This window comes from Oenanthe melanoleuca, chromosome 6, assembly GCF_029582105.1.
Source record: "Oenanthe melanoleuca isolate GR-GAL-2019-014 chromosome 6, OMel1.0, whole genome shotgun sequence".
Lineage (NCBI taxonomy): Eukaryota > Metazoa > Chordata > Aves > Passeriformes > Muscicapidae > Oenanthe > Oenanthe melanoleuca.
The window spans coordinates 11,561,673-11,585,057 of record NC_079340.1 but is presented as its reverse complement, the minus strand read 5'-3'; the positions used below and the strand labels follow the sequence as shown (position 1 = coordinate 11,585,057).

Here is a 23,385-nt window from a genome sequence, read left to right as displayed (position 1 = left end):
GCAGAGGCTCAAGACTGAAATCACTGGTTAGACCTCTCAATTTTCACTTCAGGAGCACAGGGTACACTTCTCCAAAGTCTACCCTCAATCTGGCACATTCCTGTAGCTTCTGTCCCCATCAGCCCCTCGCAGGCCTTGGCACTCCTCTCTCTTTTGACCCTGCTCCAGCACAGCACTCTCAGCTGCCAGCAAGTCCTTCCTGAGGTCTCTGGTTTTCACACTAGTGGGGCAGGAGGCTGGCTGTGCTGCCTGACCCCTCTGATTGAGGGAAGATCAGGTCACCCTCACATCTCAGACGACTTCAGCTTCAGACATACTGAGCATATTGTTTGAAACTTCCACTTTTCTTTAAAAAAAAATTAAAAATCCCCTGTATACAAGAATGAGTCTCAGAGACTATTTAAATTTTTAAGAATTAGTTGTAAAATTGTAGGGCAAATTAAATATTTTTATTTCTCCACACTTGATGGAGCTGCCATTTTCTTTTAGACTATTTTTTTCTTTTTGGATTTTTTATGATGTACTCATAAAAAATTATAATGGGAGGTAAAGTACATTTAAAGGTCTCATATCTCCAGTACTATGACAACAGCATTTTTACTATGAATAAAAGGAGCTGTTAGTTTTAGAAAAAGATTCCTTCTGGGAAATTCTGTTTATGTGAACTTGACATTGCATTTTTTCAAAATGCTTAGAAAGCAATAAACTTTTTTCTGCATGTCATGTTTAGCTTATTGAAAAATTTGTTTATCTGTATAATGTTAGAAGATGAAGTTTCATTTGCTCAAGAGCAATAGAAGCATATAAATACAGTATTTGTTAAACATGAATCGGTCAAGCTTTTGGTTTTATAATAATTGAAAACATAGAATAACTTAAAATTAATTTCTCGTACCTACTATTAAGTTTGTTAAAACAATCCATATTTTTTCTGTCTTTAACACAATACAGAACATAAAAGGGCTTTATTACAAACTGTTCCCTGCAATTTTTTTATATGGCACCTTTATATTTGCCTAGGGAAGGGCAAGATGCATAATAGAGCAGGAAACATTGCTTGATGCACAACCCAGGAGTTACGATGTGCTTGTCATCTGCCAGATCAAAAAGAGTGTGTTGTGATGGTTTGAAAAACAAAATTTTATACAGTATTACTGGAAATACAAATTGAAGCCCCACAGCTATTCATTTTGATACTTGAAAGCACTGTGCAGATTAGGGCATCTTCTGTTGGATGGAGTGTTACACCTGTGACCCTTTAAAATGTCTGAAATTGCAAATGTCTGTAATGCTGTAGTCAAGTAAGTACTTCAGCCACTGTAAATTCCTGCCACAGAAAGGAGAGGGACATGCCCAGCTGCCTTGCCACTCCCTTCTCCATACTCCTCCTCAGCTGTTTCTTTTTCCACTTCCCCTGATTTGTTGGTTGCTTTAACCTTGGGTGATCACTGTCCCAGAGCTTAGATCAGTGCACTGAGAAGGTACTCAGGGTGAGGAAAGGACAGGGCTGCCTCCTTCTGTAGAGTTGCAGGCTTTGGGTGGCTATCAAACTGATGTGTGAGAGCCAGACCAGCCTTTGCTATCTCCCTTAAAGCTCAAATATGGGTTACTCAAACCCCATGTTTCAAGTGTTTATGCAGTATTTTATAGGAAACACCCATAATAAGAGTTTATCCAGAAGTTTTTGTCAGTGTCACGAGCCAGGCAATATGGTGGGGAGGTGGATTGAGAAACCCTGAAATGATAATGTAATTCACAGGTGAAAACTGAGTCAGAGGGACTTTCAAAAGCAAGTGGATGCTGCATTATCTGAGGGTGTTAGGCTTGTGATGATGCCTTCTGTTTTATTTGGATATATTGTTATGTAAACTAGATTCCAGGAATGTGTGGTGTTTAATCCCTTTTTTTTTCTCAATTGGTTTTCTGTTATCTGTAATTTTTCTTTTATCTTTGTATTTTATAGCTACTTCCAGAACTCACAAATCCAGATGAGCTGCTTTCATACCTGGATCCTCCTGATTTGCCAAGCAATAGCAATGATGACCTTCTGTCTCTCTTTGAGAACAACTGAAACCATATGTATTCTCCCATCCTTTTCACTTGTTCACACGTGTGTGGCTGCACAGCGAGGAATCTTGACACTCCTTTTCCACAAGAGAAGAAAAAAACCTCACAACTTGATCCAATGGTGCACTCCCTGCTTTCTTCATCTCAGAACTGCTTTTGTTAGCTTCAAAGACTGCGAAAGTGACGGGAGAAAAAAATACAAAAGTTAAATACATGCAGTAATCTCCGAGTCTGCCATGCTACATGTGACAAAGAAGCATAGACAGTTGTGCAGCTATTGGAAACCCCATTTGGTGTTCATCCTCTAGAGAGAGAGTTCTGTGATAAACATAGTGTGAAGTATCTTGGCAAAACCGAATCTTGGCAAGGGAAGAAAAATCAACAGAATGGAACTGTCTTTAATTGACCCGTCTCAGAGTGTCTTTGCAATGCTTGTTCTTCCATTTTTTTGAAACTGTATCTCCCTCTACCCCACCTCTCCTCTGCCCCCCTCCAGCCATGGGTTTGCCTTGGAATGATTGCCCTGGCCACACACAAAATGAAAAAAACCACCTACAAAGTTCAAAAAAGCACAAATCCTACAGTCAAGTGACAAAGTTAGGGAAGACACACAGGCCTGTCAGAGGGAGCCAGCAGTTTAGCTAATGTGACTTCAGTAACAGAGTCCTGAGATCTTCAGGCCGCAGCCGTGGGTGTCGGGATTTCTGCAAGAGCAGGGATCTTAACCACCTCTTTGCAGAGGATTCCTCTGGCCCAGCACACAGACTGGGAGCACCCAGAAAAAAAAAATTAAAATTTGTGGTGTTTAGGAATTTTTGTGATTTGGTTTCAGATCAGTGCCGTTTCTGGCTGCGTTAACATCCAGCTGTAGAGATTGCTGTAGTAGGTCTTTTTGCCATGTATGCCCATACATAATGGAAAAGAGAGGGAGGGGGGATGCAAACCTAACTGTTCCTGATTATTACCTACAGCCTTCAGAGCCCCAAGAGTTTGCGTCACTGTACTGCACAATGCATAGTAAGACAAGCTGGGTTGAAGGCAGCGAGGAAATCATTGCAGGATGGAGGGAGAGTAACATCATTATCTGCATAATTATTTTTAATAATCAGCTTGAGAAGGGGCACTGACATTGGACAGACGTCTTACAGCTTCATTTTAGTTTTGCTTTGCATTCTGTTGTCGTGACTGTTACAGATACTTCAGCCTTTTCCTTTTCTCCTCCTTCAGTTTCTTTTTTTAAACTTGGCTGCTGGGATGAGCTCTTTCTCCCGAAGGACCGAGCGTGGGGAGAACAAGTACCTGTCAGTAGATTGCTACTGTCCTCAAGAGACCCTGCTGCCACAATTACTGTCTTGCCCCTGTGATCTTTGCTTCTCGTGTGGTTGCTGCTCCTGCATGAGCTTCCTATTGCTTCTGTGCCCATTTCTGTGCTCTTTGTCTCTCTCTCTCTTATAAATGATGTACAGTAGCTGTGTAAGAAGTGCATGTGTGCCAACTTTGCCCTCGTGGTGCAACATTTCAGCTTTTGCCCACTGTACAGTTATTGGTTTTGTTTCTTTTGATACTAAAGCATATTTGACCCTACTCCTTTTCCTATTCCCAAATCCAATCAAACATCCTTCGTTTGCTCACCACAATGCGTTTTAAACTGAAGTGCCAGGCAAAATTTTGTTTGTTCCTGTCAGTTTGACTAGATAGCTTCCTAGCCCTCTGTTTAGTTTGCAGTGCTGTAAATGGCATGCTCTGTGCTTACGACTCTGGATTTGCTTTCCTCACCAAAGTCACATTTGTAAATTCTCTGCATTTTTTGTTTCATTTTGCTCCTTTTGTTAACGTTTCCCACTACTGCTGTACATGCGTTGTGGTATATATATGCTAGTCAGCAGCACCTTCCTGTAGATATTAAAGGAAATGGCGGTTTAGTTCTTTTATTTCCCAGTAGGAGTATTGAATCTGTCAAACGTATTATGTAGAAATGGTCCCACACTTATATTTTTCCTCTTTCAAGTTTTTTTAAGAAAGGCGCTGTTCATTATGCAAAATCAATTATTTTAAGAATTGCTATTGTAAATATCTTTGTGAATATTTTAGTATCGTCTTTGATAATATTCAGCATTTTCATGATCTGGTTATACTTTTGCTGGTGTTTTTAAATACCTTGTCTGAAGAAAAATATGGGTCCTTTTTTAAAAAAGAAAATTGAGGGTTCTTTAACAGAATAAAGGAGTTGGGTTTTGGTTTTTTTTTCCCCCTATTTTCTTTTGGTAAGTTCGCCCAAATTTCATATCCATTTATGTGATAAGTGAATTGATACATCAGGCAGTACCTGGATAATCAGGGCCCAGCTCTGTCATGGAAACATAATTGTGTTTGCCTAGGGAAAAAGAAACCCCAACTGACCGACCGTTGTTCATTGACTGTGGGTGATCGTGAGCTGGTAATGGCAGAGTTTGTTCGTTTGCCCAAGTGAGCAGAACACATAGGACCAGCTGTGTGACCACCAGGTAAAGATGCACTAAGGCAAGCAGCAAATCTCTATGGTACCATATTTATATCACTGTACTGGTGCTCCGGTCTCTGGAACTGGGGCAAAGACACTTAGGGATGTTGGTGGGTGGGGGAGGGAAACAGTATAGTATATTTTATTCTGCTTAGAAGTGTCTTTTTTCTTATGTAGGCTTGACAACCTGTAGAGGATCTCTGCAGAATATTAAAGATACCTTGGTGTAATACATGGTAATATGGTTGTGGTGTGGTGCTGCTATCACACAGTTCCTAGGAAAGACCGTTGTTCAGTTACGGATACAGATGTGTTTTGTAGCCATGTTACTGTAGTAATTTCCCCCTGGTTTTTTGCTGCATTTTTTATATAGGTCTGGAAGTCATGTGCAGAGGTGGCTAATATAAACTGACTTTATGCCCTTAGAGATAGTTTTTTTCTATTTGGGGGGTAAGTTCCTTAAGCCATAGGTTTGGGAAGAAGATTTCTCACTATTAGTTGGAACTGGTTGCTCTGATTTTTTTCATTGATTCTATTTCATGTTCCATTCTCCACTGATTCCTGAGCAGCTCAGTTAGTCACCTAAAATTAATTTCTCTTAAAGACAATATTAGTATTTTAAGCCAGGTATGTTAAGGATTGACCTTTTGCTAACTGGTAGTATTTAAAATGTGTCATTTAAAAGTACCTGTTGGAAAGCATAAAGGGAAAAAAAGCCCCATAGATATTAGCAATATGTTTGGAGCAGTGTTGGCATCTGCTTTGTACAGTAATAGATAATCAAAAGCGGACAGTTAACATCTTTAAACTTACAGAAATGTTTGGTTTCTAAGCAGAGCTTAAAAAAGAAAGTACAATTTTTACCCACCACCCAAATGTTGGACATTTGAGACAGTTTTAAAATTTATCTATCAGCTAAAATCAGGTACTGTATAGTGAAGTCAGTATGAAAAAGCTTCTGAAAATTTAGTTATTTTTTTATCTGTTCACTGCCGTATTAAAGTTTAGAAAAAAAAACCTAGCAAATAGGGTAATCACAGTCATTTCTTTTAAAGCTTAATTATTATATTAAATTCCAGTAGTATTTTTCTTCTTTTTTTTTTGTTTGTTTACCTTTTAATCGTTTCCCTATGGAAGTTCATCTGGGAAAGAACCCACAGAGATCTACAGTTCTGCTGCCAAGACATTATTATAGGACTGACAGTACACGCCAGTGTCTGCAGCAGAGACTCAAGGGACAGCTGTACATATGTAAATGACAAATAGAGACATGTTAACAGAAATGCATTCATTTTCCTTGGAATGTGCATTGTTTTTATTTCGCAGGAAAAAAAAAGCTTGAAGCTCCATCTTATGTGGAAAATGAATCCTGTTTGTTAGCGTTTGTGGAGTCTCAGCATTTGTTCCACTTTCACTTCTGTAATATACTCTGATCCTTTGTTTTGTTTTGTTTTATCTACATGTAATATTTAGCTTACGTGTACTAGTCTATCACCTGTGTATTTTTAGGGTGCTACAGAAATAATGAAGAAAAATACGGGGATTAAAAAAAAAAAAAAAATTGTAACCAAATTCATACTTTGTACAATTTTTGATATCACGATCAGAGGAGAATTAAAAAAAAAAAAGTACAATCTGAGGTAACATGCAAAAATGGCCATTGTCTTTGTTTGTACATTGTATGTACAGTACAATGCAATCATTTCATACTTTAAACTGGTCAGAAAAAATAATTGTGATTTTTAGTCTTGCAAAACTGTATGTAGTTAGATGATGTGACAACCTAATATTTATCTAATAAATATGTATTCAGATGAAACCTGTATATTAGGTGTTCATGTGGTTATTTTGTATTTAAAGATCAAATTATTTGACTATTGCTAGACATTTATATACTCTGTTGTAACACTGAAGTATTCTCATTTGCTCATGTTAAATTTTTTTTTCCTAAATAAATTTGCAAAATTAAGGTCTGACTAATTGGCAGCTGCTTTGTAAATTTTGAGTTTCTTTTTGAAACCATGAACTTCCCCTTTGCCTTCCCTGGTTTGAGTTCATGTGGAAGTCAGTTGCACAAGGTGTACCTTTTTCAGAGAGCAGGATTTGGTGCAGGAACGGAAAGGTGAGAACCACCCTGGAGACAGAAGATAAAAAAAAGATTATGAATGCAAACACAGAAAAAAGTCCCTGCCAAGCAAGGTAACTTGCTGTTCAGTATGCAGGGCACTGCCTTTCTCCCAAATAAGTAACAATTACTTTGAAATTAAATCTTTTTGTGATATGAAAAACAGGAAAGAATGACTGCTCTCTGGGATTGGCACATGTGGAGATGTTAAACATCCAGCACCTTTGTTTTAAATTCTTCCAAGTTACTTTTGATACTTTTCTTTCAATTGAAACCTTGTCATTAAAGTGAAATAAGACAATTTTTTTCTTAATGCATCTCCATCTGAAAGTTGTAGCATTTGGTTTTCAAATGCAACCTTTGAGTTACAAATCTGCTCAATTTCATCTACCTGTTCAGCTGTGAGCATCTGAGTGGTGACACAAGGAGTGCACACAGGATATCAACAGCACACACAGGTTCTGTCCCGCTGGAGTTCTGCACCGAATGAGCCACAGACATCTCTCATTGCCTCTGAGAACTTGTTTTAACAGACCTGCTGACTATTCTGTATTTGTAGATGGTGTTTCTGAAGGCATTTAGGCAGAACCCACCCTTAAAATGCATTTAAATACCTGGGAACAACCATTTCACAATATGAGTATCTATGCAAGCATGTACAGCAATTACTCCACACCTCCACAAGGGCAGCAGTCTTTGTTGATGATTGAGATATACACAAGTGTGAGCGTGTATGTAAATATATATATATATGTATAAATCTAGACTAGGGATTTATTTTCTCAAAATTGGGAAAAATTGTTTGTTTCTGACTCTGAATTTCTGCCTTACTTGGTGACACTACTCATTCCAGTGGAGTTTTTAGGATAACAAAACTGAGATACAGTGTACATACACAGTAGTGAAACAAAAAGTATTTATCCATTCCAGCCCATAATTAATAACTGTTTTGGTTTTGCTATTCTGTTTTCCTGGAAGCTCCTCAGAAGTGTCAGCAAGACATAGTGCAAACTGACTTTGGCACTGTACAGCTGGAGGAAAGCCCAAAGAGTCCCTAAGCACTGTACATTTTTCAAGCTTACTTTGAAGTCTGTGGAGGCTGCAGCAATCCTGAAAGTGCTGTCACCTGAGGAACCCAGGATAGGTAAGATGTGTGTATACAGTTGATGCTGATGTCTCCTGTCCCATGTTCTGGCAGTGTATTCTGTGTGCCATGCACTCTGCATGTGCTTACAGAGAGCCACCCACACAAGTATCTGTCTGTGACTTCTCTGTTCATCCACGTGCTAATTAATTGTTTAACAACTTCAGAACAAGCTTATTTCCCTGCATTTCTTCTCTGCTCTTCCTCATCAGCATGGATCTCTGATTAATGTTATTTTGTTTGTGCACTTTGTATTCTGTTGCCATGCACTTGATCGTTCTTTTTACAGGAGTAACACATTGAAAACAATTAGAAACATGGAAGGGGGCCAGACCCCTTGTCTCTTTTCTGCTTGGATAATGGGAATGGGAGCCCTGTGCACAGAGCTGTTTGCTTTCATTTAAAGTAATCTAGTCAGCATTTAAAAAAGCTGTACAACTCTCACCTGATATTCTATTTAATTTGTTATCCTTATCTGTTTCCCTTTAAAGAATGTGTTTTTCATTTGTGTAAGTCTTATATTTGTATGTTGATTAACCAGAACACATTTCTCTTTTATGTGCTTAAATTCCACATCTGTATAAATCTTCCTGCATTATGAACTACCAGTCATGAACCTTTCTTTTTTACATTTTGAATTATTACCAATGTGTCACCTTATTACAGTTTTCCACTTTGTGTCACTGAAATCCTACTGACTTTTATGTAGGATATTGCTCTTAATGTCTCTCATTGCATCAATGCATTATTCATATTTGTTCTGTCTAAAAAGGACACAAGATTTTTCTTGCATCAGACAGACCACTGAAAGCTTCTGCTGAGATACCATTTCCATCAGTCTACAGTTTTCCTGGGGAGTGGAAAAGTGTTTTTTTAAAAAAACTTTTTTAAAAATCAGTGATGCAATTTTGTTTGTAAAGCAAATTAGGTCACAATTAGGTGACAACTTGTCACTCAGTGTGGCACAGGTGGGCTGACAGGTTGGTTTTCCACACAGTTCATTCACATTTCCAGATACTCACAGCCTAAACCATAATTGGTGTCCTACAATTTAAGTACAGCCTTCTGTTAAAAACCTTTCCTTTTGTTGACTAGATGAGATAAGGCTCTTTCCCCTGTCTGTTGAATATATCTGCTTGGTTTGTCCAGTGTCTTTCCAAACATTGAACTCACTGTAGTTTTTGATAGATCCATTTACCCACAGCAAAGTTAATGCTACTATTTACCACTCCTAAATACATTGGCTTCTGTGTGCCTTTTTGACCCTCTTAGACATCCTAAGAGGTAAATTTAGGATTATCAATTATGGTTTTCTTCTAGGTCAGAGTTATTTTAATTGAATTTTACAGTTTAGACTATCCAGTATGTCCATAGCTGTTTCATGATGTTAGTTGTTTTAGATTTTGTTAAGAATATTCTAGCACGTTTAATTTGTCACCTTGATCTCATATGAACAATTTGATTATTGTGAACACAGAGACAGGTTCCTAATTTTAATAAATTTTAACTAAACACTAGAAAAAGACAAATATAATTTTTAGATATTTTGGTTTGCAAAACAATTCAAATTTCCCATATTTATTTAATAAATGCTGGAGTTGAAGTCTGAGTGTGTTTTTAATGCATACTTAAATTTACTTAATTTTTTTACATTTCAAAATTATAGTCAGTTCTCCTTTTCCTTACATCTGCATTTCTGGGAAAATCAGTCAATCTTACCCATTTACCCAAGTGGTGAGCTTCCTAGTGAGTGACTGGCTGTAACACCCAGATCATAAAGTCATTCAGAAGATGATCCTTCACAAGAAGCAGTTTTCCTTTCCAAGCTATGCATGATGGTCCCTCTGGGAAGAAGCATGGCTTCCATATTGCCACTATCAAACTGAGGGCAAAATGTGTAGAAGTGCCACAGAGTCAGAGAGGAGGATTTCTTACCCTTAGCTTTGAAATAATTCACCAAATGCTTCATTATCCAGAGCTGATATTCTTTGACTGTAGATTTGCATATGACAACTTGAGAGCTTGGCTGGTGGCACATTGTGTATTCAGGTGATGGTCACATGCAATTATGTCACATAAGTATGTCATAAGGTTCCACGCTAACTCATGTAGTACTGCTGCTACATGCTGAAAGTGCTTTCTGCAGGGAAATGGCAAAAAAGCAGAGAGGAATCTGAGATTCTGTGGGGTGAGGTTGCTTTCAGCAGAGTTGCTCATTACAGAATAACCAGTGGAATTTTTTAGACTTGTTACATCTGTAAAGCTTTTAATTTCTAGGTAATTCTTGTTCATTCTTGACCATTTTTAGCTTCCAACTGTGAAGTTCCACAACTGAAAAATATGTCCCAAAACTATGATTATTGGTTTAGAGCAGACAAGATAATTAATCTTGTACAAGGTACAGAGGCAGCTGTTACCTCAAAGATATGCTGTATAAAAATGTATATTATGTCTATATTATGTATATAAATACAGGTATAGATCTGTATTATATATAAAATATGTATTTATAGATTTGTTCACGAAACAAACTCAAGGAAAACCCAATTCACCAATTCTAAAAGTGTTTCTGATACTATTCCCTAATTACTTGCTCCTCAAACCAGAGGTGGTAAATTAACTGAAGTGATCCCTGTAAATTTCAAGTTGTGTTACAACTGAAATTTCTGTTGTTTTAAAGGTAGGAGGGCTCCTGTAACTCTTAATACTGTTTTTTAAGTGTGCAGTGCTTCTCCCACCCACTGGTGAACCACCTATGGATGTCCTGAAGATTTGTGAGGCCACTGGGAGTGGTAGCCACATTTTTCCTGGAACCTAAAACCAGGCATTTTAAATGTCCTAAGTGCTTTGCCAGGCTGTTGTGATCTATCTGTGGGCAGCTGTTGCAGTGAATGGACAAAGTCCTGGGAAGCTGCAGGCCCTGGGCACTGCACAGAGGCACTGTGACACATCAACATTGGGTTGCCATGCATTATGCAGGGAGATTGAGTAATGAATTCCAGGCAAGCAATGTCACTCAGAAGTTCTGAGATGAAAATGCTAATCACAGCTGTAAAGAGCATGAGTGGATTGAGGTTTTTCTTGTATGACTATGTAGGTAATTAGTATGAAGTCATGTGGGGAAACTGCTCCTTTATGTACGTGTGCTGGAGAAAATGATCACATAGTGAGCTGAGTTACTACAAGTTCCTAAGATGAAACCTGGATCAGGGGAAATATTTATTAGCATTTTTTCTTTCTATCCCTAAGTGTACCTATGTGGCCCATTGAGTTCTTGTATAGTTTAATTTCACACTGCAATCACTTAGTGTAATGGAAAGGTCTTTCACCATCTCCCCCACTCCAGTCCCCATTCATAAATAAATGTATATGACAGACAGATCACAGTGTTCCTTCCTAGTTCTTCACTCATCTTCTAGCTTAGTCAAAACCTTGAAGAAAAAATTAGGCTGAATCTTTTGAAGTGCAACACATCCACGCTTTGCAGGTGGAGAGTGGGAATGCCCACTGCAAATTCCTGCTCTCCTCACTTAAAATCAAGCTGAGTACCTCTATGACCTCTCCTTATTCTAACAGTCCTGATTAGCAGGGTCCTTGAGATAAGCATGTCCCATATGTGTAAGGGTTCTTGTAACGAATGTCAAAATCAGTATCGTGGGAATTCCCTCTATCACAGTATCAAGTGATGTTCCTGTGCAATGCACTTAATGGTAGATTGCTGCAGCCTGTATTTGAATTTTTATTGGCATGGTCCAAGCACACAGCCCAATGAAGAGCATATCAAAATGGGCCAGAGACCATTCTGAGTTCCATGTAGTTGCATTCTTGCAGTTGGATTGCAAAATGCAAGCTTATCATATCTGCCAATAGCATCAATCCAAGATTAACAATTAACCTACATGCCTGTGTCACAAATGAGTAGGCATGCAGTTGGATAGTTAGAATCAGAAATGTGTATCACATTTTTACTGGAGCACTGTCTGTCTTCTGGGGTAACACCATTTCAAGACCATTGAAATTAAAATTCCTAAATTTTAGGTCACCTTTCAAGCATTTATTCCTGCGGTTTCTTTGGAAGAGCCACCTGACCGCTCTTGTTTCCCAGCTGTCTTGGCACAGTGGTTATAATATTTAATCAGTTACTGAATAGTATTTATGAAGACTTTTAAGTTGTAAGTAATATATCAGCATGAAATTCTGTTATTGTATTATTCAAGATTCTTTTTCCTGTGCAGGAATTTCTCTGCTACAACATAAGAAGTGTCCTTTAGTAGGTGGTTTTTAGAATTATCTATTGCAAAAGGGCCCTCCTTGTTTATCCATCTCTAACTTCTATGTAATTGTGGGGGAAGGGAGAGAGGATGATGAGATCTGTGAGGGTGGTTACCCATATCCACAACAGCTCTGCTGAAGCACCTCTTTTGACTTTTGTCTGCACCCGTGCTCTCTTGCCTCTCTAGTTTAGTGTGGGGTTCACTCATTTTCCAGCTAAATGTACTTATCTCCCTGCCACATGCTGCAGAGTTTCAACAATGAACATGTCTACAAATGGATGTGTTCAGAGCCCCCCTAAAATGGTATCAGTTTGCAGAGCTAGCTCTAAGCCTCATTTAGCAGTGATATAGTGGCCTTTGACAGTTTTTGGAGACCTTTTTCCGTCCTTCTTGGAAAGTGACCTCTGTAATTCACAAGTTCCTAGTCAAGCTGTCTGCATGAGTTGTAATTCATCTGACTCTGCAGGAGCAGACCATAACAAGTGATTTAGTAGCTCTGTTGCATAAACCCAGAGATAATAATTCAGTCCATATTCTCAAATAAAATAAAAAAATTACTACCGTTTTGTCTTCTCACCAAGGCCTGCAAATGGGGAAAACTGCTCTACCAAAGATATCTGTGAACTCTTCTGAGGAAAACAGTTCAAAACTGTTTCACCTGTGTTTCTTAAGTGTGAAACAAGATGGTATTTTCTTTTGCTCATCTTTTGTCTTCTTTATTAAATAATAAATCCTTCAGGCCTGGAGCTGTCCATTGTTACAAATATAAACAGAACATCTAATTCTGATTTGGGCTTCTAGTGGCTACTGCAATTAAAACATTATTAAAAAGGAGTGTGAGGTTTTATATGGTCACTAGAAAATTGGTTGATGATTAGATTAAGAGAAGTCAAAATTTACCAAAAATGAACTTGAAGCTGAGAAGATATGACAAGCTAGGTAGAATTGCTGATTTAGCTCTTATTAAGAAAAAAAATCACCTTTAGATTACTGGTAAAGAAATAAAAAATAACAGCATGGCACTAGATGCACAAAGTAAGTCATTGTTCATCCTTATCTTAAATGCTGTGCAAAGATCCTCTTATCCCAAAAATCCATAAAAGTGGAACGGCTTGGAGAAGGATAATAAAGAGGATCCAAAGACATGGAAGAGCTCTGTTATAAACAATCCTTGAGTTGGCAGTGACTCTTCAGTCTTGAAATGAGAGAAGAGCTGTAGGTCTGTATGACAAAGATAGATACCAAACAATTTGTCTTCTCCAGATGTAAGGCACATTGATAAAGGCAATTGGAGCAATATTCAAACAGATTTTTGATGCTCTGGGCAGCAGGCCTGTGGAAGGGCAGCTTCCAGCTCTTCACCAAGGAAGCTGCTGATTTAGAACCAGTGGATAAGTACAAGAGAGGAACAAAAAAAACAAAAAAAAAAAAAAAACAAAAAAACCAAACCAAAACAAAAAAAAATACAAAAAAAAAAAAAAAAGATGGCTACATACTAAAGTCGCATCCAGCTCAGGAAGTTCTCTGGAGTGAAAGCAGTAGCAGATTGAAAGCATACTGGCCTATAACACACCCCTTCCCTCCTTAGGCATTTCTTTGGGCCTTTAGGACTTTTTGACATTGCTTTATATGGTTCTGTAGTTTCAGAGCATGGTATCTGCTGTAGTCATCCCTACAGCATCAGCAGTTAAGAGACTTTCTGGAGTGTATGCCTGAAAAGGTGTTTCTCCAGGATTTCTCATTTGTTTGTAATTGCACATTGGAGTTCTGCCCTAATCTTTGTGGTTATGGAAATGCCTTGATTGAGAGCTTTTTGTTGATTCAGTGAATGTCACCCATGAGGGCCCTTTTAACTGCTTGACAAAAAGAACTTAGGTGGGATCAAAAGTTTACTGTTCCTCACATAGGGGCTGTCTTTATATGATTCTGTTATACTGTATTACATGGTTGCATTATTGTAATCCTCATTAGAATAACTCTATAGAATGTGAAAACTATTGGAATCATGCTTGATTCTCTTTTTTAGACATCTTATGGCATTAAGAATTTGAAGAACTTTTGGAAGTACTTACAGATGGAATCAGGATGGAAACTGGAGAACTCAAACTGACATCTAAATATGACTGACATATCCTTTCATCTAAGTCGCTCAGTTAGGAAAACTTTAAATTATAATTGCTATTCTCATATAAAGCATGAACGATATTTCACTGTATTGAACCTGGGCTGCTGTTGCCATCTCTTGCGGTTCCTCGGGCGGGCTCGGGGCGATGCCGAGGGCACGGCCGGGTGACTCAGGCAGCGCCGGAACTGCCGGGGTGCAGCCCGTGCGTGACTCCCGAGTCTCTGCTGATCCCAATTATCCCGCTGATCCCAATTATCCCGTACCGGTGACAGCTGCGCCGCCTTCCCCGCCAAGGTGCTCTCCGGAGGCGTTCTGTGGAATGATGCAATTTTAGAAACTTCCCCGTCTCTGTTGGTCCCTGGGGTTAGGGGGCTGCGAGAAAATGTGAAAAAAACCCTAAAAAACCCCACACGCAAACGGACAAACGAGGCTCCCCGCGAACAGCCCCTAACAATCGCTGTGCAATGGTGGGCGGGGAGGGGGCAGCGCTGAGGGCAGCCGGACTCCTGAGGGGAGCCCTTCAGCCCGCCCTGTCCGGCCCGGGCCCCGCGTTCAGCCCGCCCCGTCCCCGCGTTCGGCCCCAGAGCCCCTCAGCCCGGCCGCCATCTCGCTCCGCGCTGCTGTTGCTGCCGCTGCCGCTAGCGGGCGCTGCGGCGGCGCGGCGGAGCCCATAAAGGCCGCGGGGCAGCGGCGGCGTGTCCTTGTGTCTGTCCGTGCGTCCGCCTGTCCGTGTCTGCCGCAGCGCTCGCTCTGCCCGCCCGCGGGATGCTGGCGCTGAGCGCCGCCCGCCGCCTGCTTCGCCCGCCCGGGGACCTGCTGCCGCCGCCGGGGCTCGCCTGCCTGTGGGCGGCCGGTGCCCGCGGCTGCAGCGGGGCCGGCGCCGGCTCGCCAAACCCCGTGGTGTACTTGGACGTGGGCGCCGACAACCAGCCGCTGGGACGCGTCGTGCTGGAGGTAAGGGCGCGGGGCTGCGGGCAGCTGGCTCCAGGCGGGGTCGCGGGGCCCAGGGGACGGTGCTGCGGAGCCGAGGGCGGCCTGGCCGCGGGCATGGCGGCCGGGGAGCGGGGAGCGGGCAAGGTCAGGGCGGGCGGCAGCGCCGGGCCCGCGGCGAGGGCACACGCACCCACACACACAAACACACACACAGGGGCGAGCGGGAGAGCGGCCCGGGGTTGGCGGGGCTCGGCTGCTGCAGGAGCAGCCGCACCGGCCCGTGCAGCCCTTCCGCCCTCCGCTTCGCCCTGTGGGCGCTTGTGGTGTGACTGCTCTGAATCCTGAGGCGCTGCCTCCTGCTCCAGCCGCCCGCTCCATGTGCACGGAGGGCACCGCGCTGCGGGAACGGCAGCGAGCTCCAGAGCCGGGTGCTAGCTGGCTCCGTCCTTTAAAATCCCGCCTCTGAAATGTCCGGCCGCGTAAAGAAGGCCTGAAGAGGAAAACTTGTGTGAACTCCGTTCTTTGTAAAAAGGCGCCGTGAGCACTGTGTACCACGTTGTGCACATGCAACCTTAGGACCGGTACATGGCTCAGATGTGGGCAAGAGTGGGGGCTATGCTCCAGAACCGCGCACTGGAGAGGGAATGGAGCTCTTGGGAATGCTGCCTGCTGAGAGCAGCGTGGCCTTCTGCCTCCAGCACCCACCTGGGGCTGTATTTGCAGGATTTTCTTTTGAGTGCAGTTCATAAGAGTTCTCTCTAAAATTCCTTTGAGACTAGAACCCAGTTATTTTTATTTATTGAATGTGTTAGCATGTGAATCAATTGGACTCTTCCACCTCTTGTGCTCTCAGAAGGTAACATTACAGGGAGTCATAGGTAAAAATATTACTCTTAAAGCTCCTTTATTCATTAAGATTAAAAATCTAGTTGTTTTTTTTTTAAATAGCATGAATATTCCTGTATTTCTTATAATAGCGTTTAATTTCTATGCTAAAGCTTTTTAATGTGCCCAGTTGACAGAAAATCTGAATGCATTGCTGCATCACCTTGAATCTTTGGCTAAGCTGTGGTGATCTTCTCCTGCACATTATAACCATCTAAGAAGAGTAGCCTAGGGAAGGATTATTGAATTCTTGCTGCAGCCATGCTGTTTCTAGGTGTCTGCTGCTGGTCACTGTCATGTCCAGCTAGGTAAACTTTGGTCTAGCTGGTATGGCCACTTTTATGTCCCTTTTTAAGATTTGTAAAAAGATGTACATAATCAAAATCAGAAGTTTTCGTTGGTTGCAAATGTGTACGTTACATCATAGGTTGGTTTTGATATGCAGTTTCTGCTCTTCTGTTTCCTGTGCATTTTCTCTTTTCAACAGCTGGTTCTGTGCAGGAAGTGAGGGAGGACTTTGGTTTCTCTAGTTGTATCCAAACTCTGATCCTCAGGGTCCACAGTGAAGATTCTTCTTACTTACTGCTCAATTATGTATTGGTCAATGAAATCATTAGACACTACTCAAGTGGCTTTTCATTAAGTGGCTAGAAATTGCATTTTTGTTGCTGGCCAAATGCTTGGAAAGTTTTGAGGTATTAGTAGAATTTTGGATGGCTTGTGATTTCAGATAAGTCACCACTTTGGGAAGAGGGTTCAGTTGTACCAGCCTCCCATGTAAATGTTCTTCTATGTACATTTGAAAAGGCTGACTTATTAATTTGCCTGTTTTTTTGTTGTTTTTTTTTTGACAGCTGAAAGCTGACGTGGTCCCAAAGACAGCAGGTGAGGCAGCATATTCAGAATTTCACACTTAAATTCATGAATTATAGGTTGTGGTTAGGAACAAGAAGGTTCTTTTTCCCTTTACAGCTATTTTTTCATGTTCCATCCCCATTTATTATATGGAAAAATATGACAGGAAGTGTTAGTAAGGAAATGGAATTCGTTATTTTTCCTAATAGTTTCATTTTGCAATTTGCACTAAGATAGTTCATATATTGGGTTAACAGTGGTGAATAAATATATTTAAAACCACACTAGGTGGCATTAAAATCAAGCCCCAGAGCAAATGGAGAAAGGCAAATCAAAGGGGTGGTCTTTCTTAGAGTTTCCAGAGAGTATATGGAGTTTTATTGTACTGGTCTGATTTTACTAGCTGATTAGTGCATTCATTATAGAAAGTTCTTGTGGCTTATCAATGTGTCCCTCCTCGTCTGATTATTTAGTGAAATAAAAATAACAACAACAACAAAAAAAAACCCTTGTACGTTCTGGTTCCTAGACAAATATCCTTAAAAAAAAGACATAATCCTCATGACTGCTATAAAGAACAAAGACATAAAAGTCAGAAAATGAAACCTCTGACTGCAGGCAAAGCTGAGGGAAGTCTGGAGGACCTAGAGTCACAGCAAAATAAAAGGGAGATGAGATTGAAAAGGCTTATGTTTGTACCCTGTCCTGAGGCTAAATAAGCTTTGTTTCCTTGACTTTGTAACAGGGTTTTTTTTAAAGTATGGAAATAACTAATGAATTGATAGTACTTTAAGATGCAATAAAGTTTTTGAAGCGTATAATCTTGGAACATGGTTAATCTAGTTGTGTTTGTATTGCCACATGTGATGCAGAATATAATACTTCATGCTTGGTTTCCACAGAAAACTTCAGGGCTCTTTGTACTGGTGAGAAAGGATTTGGGTACAAAGGATCCACTTTTCACAGAGTGATTCCTTCGTTTATGTGCCAGGTAATGTTGGGCAGTTTTAAACATTTTTTTAATTGAATTTATTTTATATTATTTACATATTTGTAGAAACAGACTGGTAGTAACATTTGAAATTACTCTGCTCTAACCTTTGCTAACAAAACAACAAAGAAGTGATAGCATGGCTTGCATTTCTGATCTTTTTGCAATGGCTGTTGCTTAGCTCATCTTTTGTACAGATAAATGTAATTTATGTGTAGATGGTCAAAAAAAGCCTGTCTGAAGGCCTTCTGCTGTAGTATAGCAGTGTATTTTAGTGTGGGGCAGAGTTGACAAAATGGCACTTGCTTGGGAGAAGCATTTGTAGAATGACAATCACCTTACTGTTCTAAGTGAGCTAAGCAAACAACTTGTCCATTACTTATTCCCAGTAGAGTAATCTGCTCACAATAGGCTATGTGTTTTAGTTGTTTTTCTGTAATGTCTCTGTAATATGGAGGGGACAGGAAACCAAAAGAGTTGGTTGGGGTTGATTTTTGGGGAGATGCACCTGAGATGGGTTTTGGTTTAAAGAATAGATCTTTTGAAATTCTGGGTGAGAGCTCATGCATATTAACATTTTTTTCCTTAAACAGCAGCAACTAAAATAACAACAGCAAACCTTTTTGAAAGCCTCTTTTTTTCTACTGTGCTTGGCAGATGAGCAGAATGGAGCTGCTGTAGTGCATTGGATTCCTGGTGGTCCTTTCTTACCTTAAAAAGGCTGTATTTCAACAACATTGCATTGTTGAATGGCTTTGTAAAAAAAACAGAAAAAGTTTGAAGGTTATAAGTAAGCTTGCTTTATTTATTTACTGATGACTGTGATGGTTTCCCATCCTCAGTTACTTTTTTAAGCAAAAAACACATCTGTTGGAACAAGAGGCCCTAGTTATGTGACCTATTTCTAAGAAGAAAAAAGGGGACAGGTGTGCTGTAAAGAGCCGATTTTCCTGTTTTTCAAATGCAAACTAAGGTTTTGTGATACTGACAGAGAGATAGGGTTTAGAAATCTTTCTGGGATCAGAAATACATAAATATAAAAAAAATTCAAACTCTACTTTGAATTCTGTCACAAATTTGTGAAGTTCCATGTAAGTCTGTTCTGCTTGCCTGGCCTGCCTTGTTCCCCCAGATGGACTGGAATCAGGAAATCAGGATACTAGATGGCTGCTTCTGTGGTACGGTGAGATAATGAGTTGATGTTTAGGAATTACTCAGAGGTCACTGCTGAAGTGGAAATACTGTCATAGGCTTCAGCAATTTCCAAGTGAGAGAAAACAGTAGTGACTGTTTTCCACTTGTTGGGATGGATTGTTAACGTGATTCAGGCAATTGGTATGGCCTAATTGAAGGCCATCATATCCGGGACTCAGCAATTCCAGGTCTCCACACGGCATGCACCACATAGTCCTGGGGCTGCATGGGAGGAGCTGTGACACCTGGGGGAGGTTACTCAGGGTGGCAGGGGGAAGCTGAAGGTCACATGCAGTACCTGTTGGGTATGACTTCTCTGAGGCATGGTGGTGTCACTGCTGCAGAGGACATGGCATGTGGCTGGGAGCAGTGGTTAGGAGCCACCTTGGCGAGTCACCATGGCTGTGTTTTTTGTTTGAACTGGTATTTTGTGTTTAACCTGAGACAGGTGGTCACATCTCTTCTGGCAAGCAGCATGGAGTCAGCTAACATAAGCTTAATATAGCTCTAGTGTAGCAAACAGCAAAACCTAGAAATAGCAAAGGGTAATAATGGAGATCCTTACCAGTGTTTATATGTTTTGGAAGAAAGAAGGGGGAAGGGAGTTGGGAGGTCTTGCCTGTGGGAATGAAATTAGGTGATTTGATTTTGAGGTGTTTCTTAAAATTACTGCTGCTTGTTGCATCACATCTGAGAGAAAGGCTGGTAACAGAGATATGCTTGCTGGAGTTATGGGTGACATTGGAGAATATCAGCAATATCTGGAGCAGAAATGTAGTTTTAGCCTGACTGTACCTTCATCTGGTTACACGGTTCTAAACTGGCCATGCTCATCCTTAACCTGAAGAAAATTTGTTGATGTTGTCACTTTTAAATTAGAGCAAGTATGTGTATTTGTAACAGTATCACTTTTGATTTGAAACAGTCCATGTGTGCTAGTAGAGTTAACACCTGTTTCTGTTTCAGGGTGGTGACTTCACAAACCATAATGGAACCGGTGGAAAATCCATTTACGGCAGTAGATTTCCAGATGAAAATTTCATTCTTAAGCATGTAGGACCTGGTAAATAAACATGTTCTTTTTACCTTCTGGTGACTACAACCTATAATGAAGCATTGTTTATGAAGTGGTTTTTTTTTTAAAGATAAGGTTTTTTAGATTTGCAGGTCACTTGGTAATTACAGAAGTATCAAAGAAATTTAAGGATGTGCTGTCCCTGGCATATGCTTATTTGTGTGGGTTGCTCTACAAGTATATGTCAGCCCATAAGGGGCTTAAAAATTCTCCAATGGTGAAATTACTGCTTTCATAAGTCATTGACTTCAATTTTTACTTGGAAGATTACTGCAGAAGAGAAACAAAGTGATCTTGGATTTCTTATTTAGTAGGTAACATAGGTATGTCCTTTTAAGCTCAAATTAAAGCCAGAAGAAGCAAAGGAGAGGGCCATACAGAAGAATATGTGATTGAATTCTGTAGTCTCTCTCTTTTGCATTGTTACTTCCTTGTCCCAAGAGACTGTGGCTGTTGAACCACAGGAGAGGTTGGCTGGTGTTAATTGCGTTCAGGGCGTGTACAGCTAATTACATTGCTAACACTGTTGCTCTGGAGCCAGGGGAGGCTGGGCAGGAGGGAATAGTCCAAGCAAGGCAAGGAAGTTGGCATTAGGAATTATTTGGAGATCTTGTGAGACTATCACATCTTCTGTCAATCTTTAGTTTTAATGTGTAGAGGACAATTGCCTTTTCTGCTGCATACTTGTTACACCAGTCTAATGAGCTGCTGCTGCTGTTCCAGGTGTTCTTTCAATGGCCAATGCAGGACCCAACACAAATGGATCCCAGTTCTTCATTTGCACTGCAAAAACATGACTGGTAGGTTCTCAGCCCTGCAGATTAGCCTCATTAATTGATGCCTCAATCTGGAGGATTTGGGGCTTTTTTTGTGTTGCTTGTGGGTTGATTTTTTTTGCTTGTTTGATTGGTTGGTTCTTTGTTTTATTTCCAAATTACTTGATTCCAATGGAAAATTAATTGGTTTTGTTACTTGAGGGAGGAAGGGCTGTGACAACAACCAGGCTGCTATCCCTCAGATTGTTTCTAAGGCCCACAGCTAAAGCTTCATGTCACTTGAAGGGCAGTTGAGCCTTTGCCATAGAGCTGGTCAGCAGGTGAGAGCTATGAAGATCTGCTAACACTGTCTTCATGTTGTTTTAAGTAAAACTGCCTTTATGTATTTGTTTTACAGGCTAGATGGAAAGCACGTGGTTTTTGGGCATGTAAAGGAAGGAATGGATGTAGTGAAAAAAATCGAGAGCTTTGGTTCCAAGAGTGGAAAGCCCTCCAAAAAGATTGTCATTACTGACTGTGGCCAGCTGTCCTAACCTTTTGCCCTACCCTTCATGACAACTTGGATGCTGTGAAAAATGAATCATAAGAACACCCAAACATTTCTGATCTCATGAGTAGCACCTATGGAGCCATGTTTTTTATTTAACTTGCTCCAACTTTTTTACTTATATTAAATAATATTGATTTCAAATATAAAATAATAACTGAAGCATGTTGTAACTGCACCACTGTGGTAGTCACACTGGTTTGGTAGAGTCCCCTTGTGTTTTGCAAGAAGTGCTAAAGTCAGGCTTTGTGTACCTGCAGTGTTGATACTGTCCTTGGTATTTGGATGTTTTAGGTGTCAGAATGGATGGTGGAGTTGACAGTAGGGGTTCTGCAGTTGGGGTTTAGGCATAAATTGAGAAATGCTGTGTTTCCTTTGGTGCTAATAAATGCTTATTCTGTTGTTTGTCTCATCATTTTGAAGCAATACTACTGACCAGTGTTCTCAAGGCTGTCTGTGACAACACTGGCATTTTTTTTGTGTCTCATTTAAATTCTATCCAGTAGATTTAATGAGCAGCTGTGAGTTTCTTAAAAATAATTCTAGTTTAGTCTTTCTTCTTACAGTTGTAGACTAGTTTTTAAAAATAAACTCTACCGTACCTGCTTCAGTGGAACAATTTGACTTTTGGGTTAAGTAAATTGCTTTAGGTCCAACTAGGCTACTACTGAAGCTCTACCTGGCAATAAGACCTCACCTCAATCCAGCCAAAGGATCTCAGGACTTTTTTTTATTGTGGAACTGTGAAATTGTAGTGCGCTTCTGCTCTGGGATCTGGTTCTGTGCAGAATACAGCTCAGTTCTCAATATATAGCCTATTTTTGTACTTGGACAATATGATCAGTATAGTGAGCTTGCTTGAGTGAGAGATAGGTTTGAGAAATAGAAATGCCTTTTTGTCATGTTGATCCTGTGAAGTTAGCCCAACTTGGGTATTAACTTGGATTATGGTTTCTTCTTATGCATCATCATCATCAGTTAGAATTGGTCACCCCAGAATCACAAGGCCTAATCAGTGCAGCAAAATCATTATTTTTGGGGTTTAGGCTTGAGAAGGAAAGAATTCAGCTGATCAGCTAGTGACATTTCATTTGTATAAAGCAGGATCTATGTTCTATGTGGCATGCTTGAGCAGCAACAAATGTTGGAACCTCACATGATTGCCTTTGGAATCACTAAAGCTGTAAAGTATTGTGATTGTGGAAAAAAGCACATGATTGTTCCGTGCAATAATCTTGTTACTGAAGAGAAAAAAATGTGATGGCTTTCTTCAAATGTGAATTTATTTTCATTGCAGGATGTTAATATGTGGGTTTAAAACTATTTTGTACTGGAGTTTTTTTGCACTGGGGGCTGCACCATGTGTGCAAGGTAGTATTTAGAATGTAATTTTGCAAAAAATGGAATCGAAAAGCTTTTTATTCTTTCCACTGTAACTGTTTAATCTCTGTAGTATTTTTTAAATATTAAATTGTGTTGGTTTGCCTTATTTCACTTGGATAAAATAACGATTTTTTTGTGCATTTTCTTAATTTGTATATGAAAATTATTAAATGCACTTCTGCCACAACAAAAAAAAATAGTTTTTTCCTTTCTTGAAAGTAGGAATATAAGAAGATGAAACCTCTTGGCCTTACCTGGGCTGTTCTGTGCTGTTGGCATTGTGATGGGTCTATCTGCTGGTGTTGAGAAGCCAGGGTGTTATTGAGGTGCAGCCAGTGAGAGAGGGGTGAGGGTGCATTGCTCTGCCTCTCACTGCTGGGCTCAAATATCTGTCCTACCTGGGCACAGCACTCAGTGTCCCACTCTGTTTGTCCCTGTCCCACTCTGTCCCTGTCCCGCCGGGTCACAGCTCTCGCTGTCCCGCTCAGTCCCGGTATGTCGCTGTCCCGCT

The 23,385-nt window shown here is 40.4% G+C and overlaps 3 protein-coding genes across 11 annotated transcripts in view; 2 read left to right on the top strand and 1 right to left on the bottom strand.

The window, feature by feature from the left end:
* ZMIZ1 (zinc finger MIZ-type containing 1) overlaps positions 1-6,392 on the top strand; it is a 335,675-nt gene extending 329,283 nt beyond the window's left edge. For all 9 annotated transcript variants that reach the window (XM_056494322.1, XM_056494317.1, XM_056494320.1 and 6 more), the window contains one exon: positions 1,964-6,392. In XM_056494322.1, the coding sequence (XP_056350297.1) occupies positions 1,964-2,071 (108 nt within the window). In that variant the 3' untranslated portion in view covers positions 2,072-6,392. The remainder of the gene's footprint in view (positions 1-1,963) is intronic.
* Positions 6,393-9,196: 2,804 nt separating this feature from the next.
* On the bottom strand, positions 9,197-14,907 carry LOC130254944 (uncharacterized). Its single transcript, XM_056495083.1, has 3 exons — positions 14,863-14,907; positions 14,332-14,765; positions 9,197-9,976 (listed from the first exon to the last, which is right to left on the bottom strand). Exons 1-3 carry the CDS (start codon positions 14,905-14,907, stop codon positions 9,805-9,807), a joined length of 651 nt encoding a protein of 216 aa, XP_056351058.1. The 3' UTR covers positions 9,197-9,804.
* Positions 14,858-23,071, top strand: PPIF (peptidylprolyl isomerase F). Its single transcript, XM_056494326.1, is given in 6 exon segments — positions 14,858-15,189; positions 16,908-16,938; positions 17,811-17,899; positions 20,060-20,156; positions 20,892-20,972; positions 21,347-23,071. Coding segments are annotated over 6 exon segments (618 nt in total). The 5' UTR covers positions 14,858-15,000; the 3' UTR covers positions 21,478-23,071.
* The last annotated feature ends 314 nt before the right edge of the window (positions 23,072-23,385 follow it).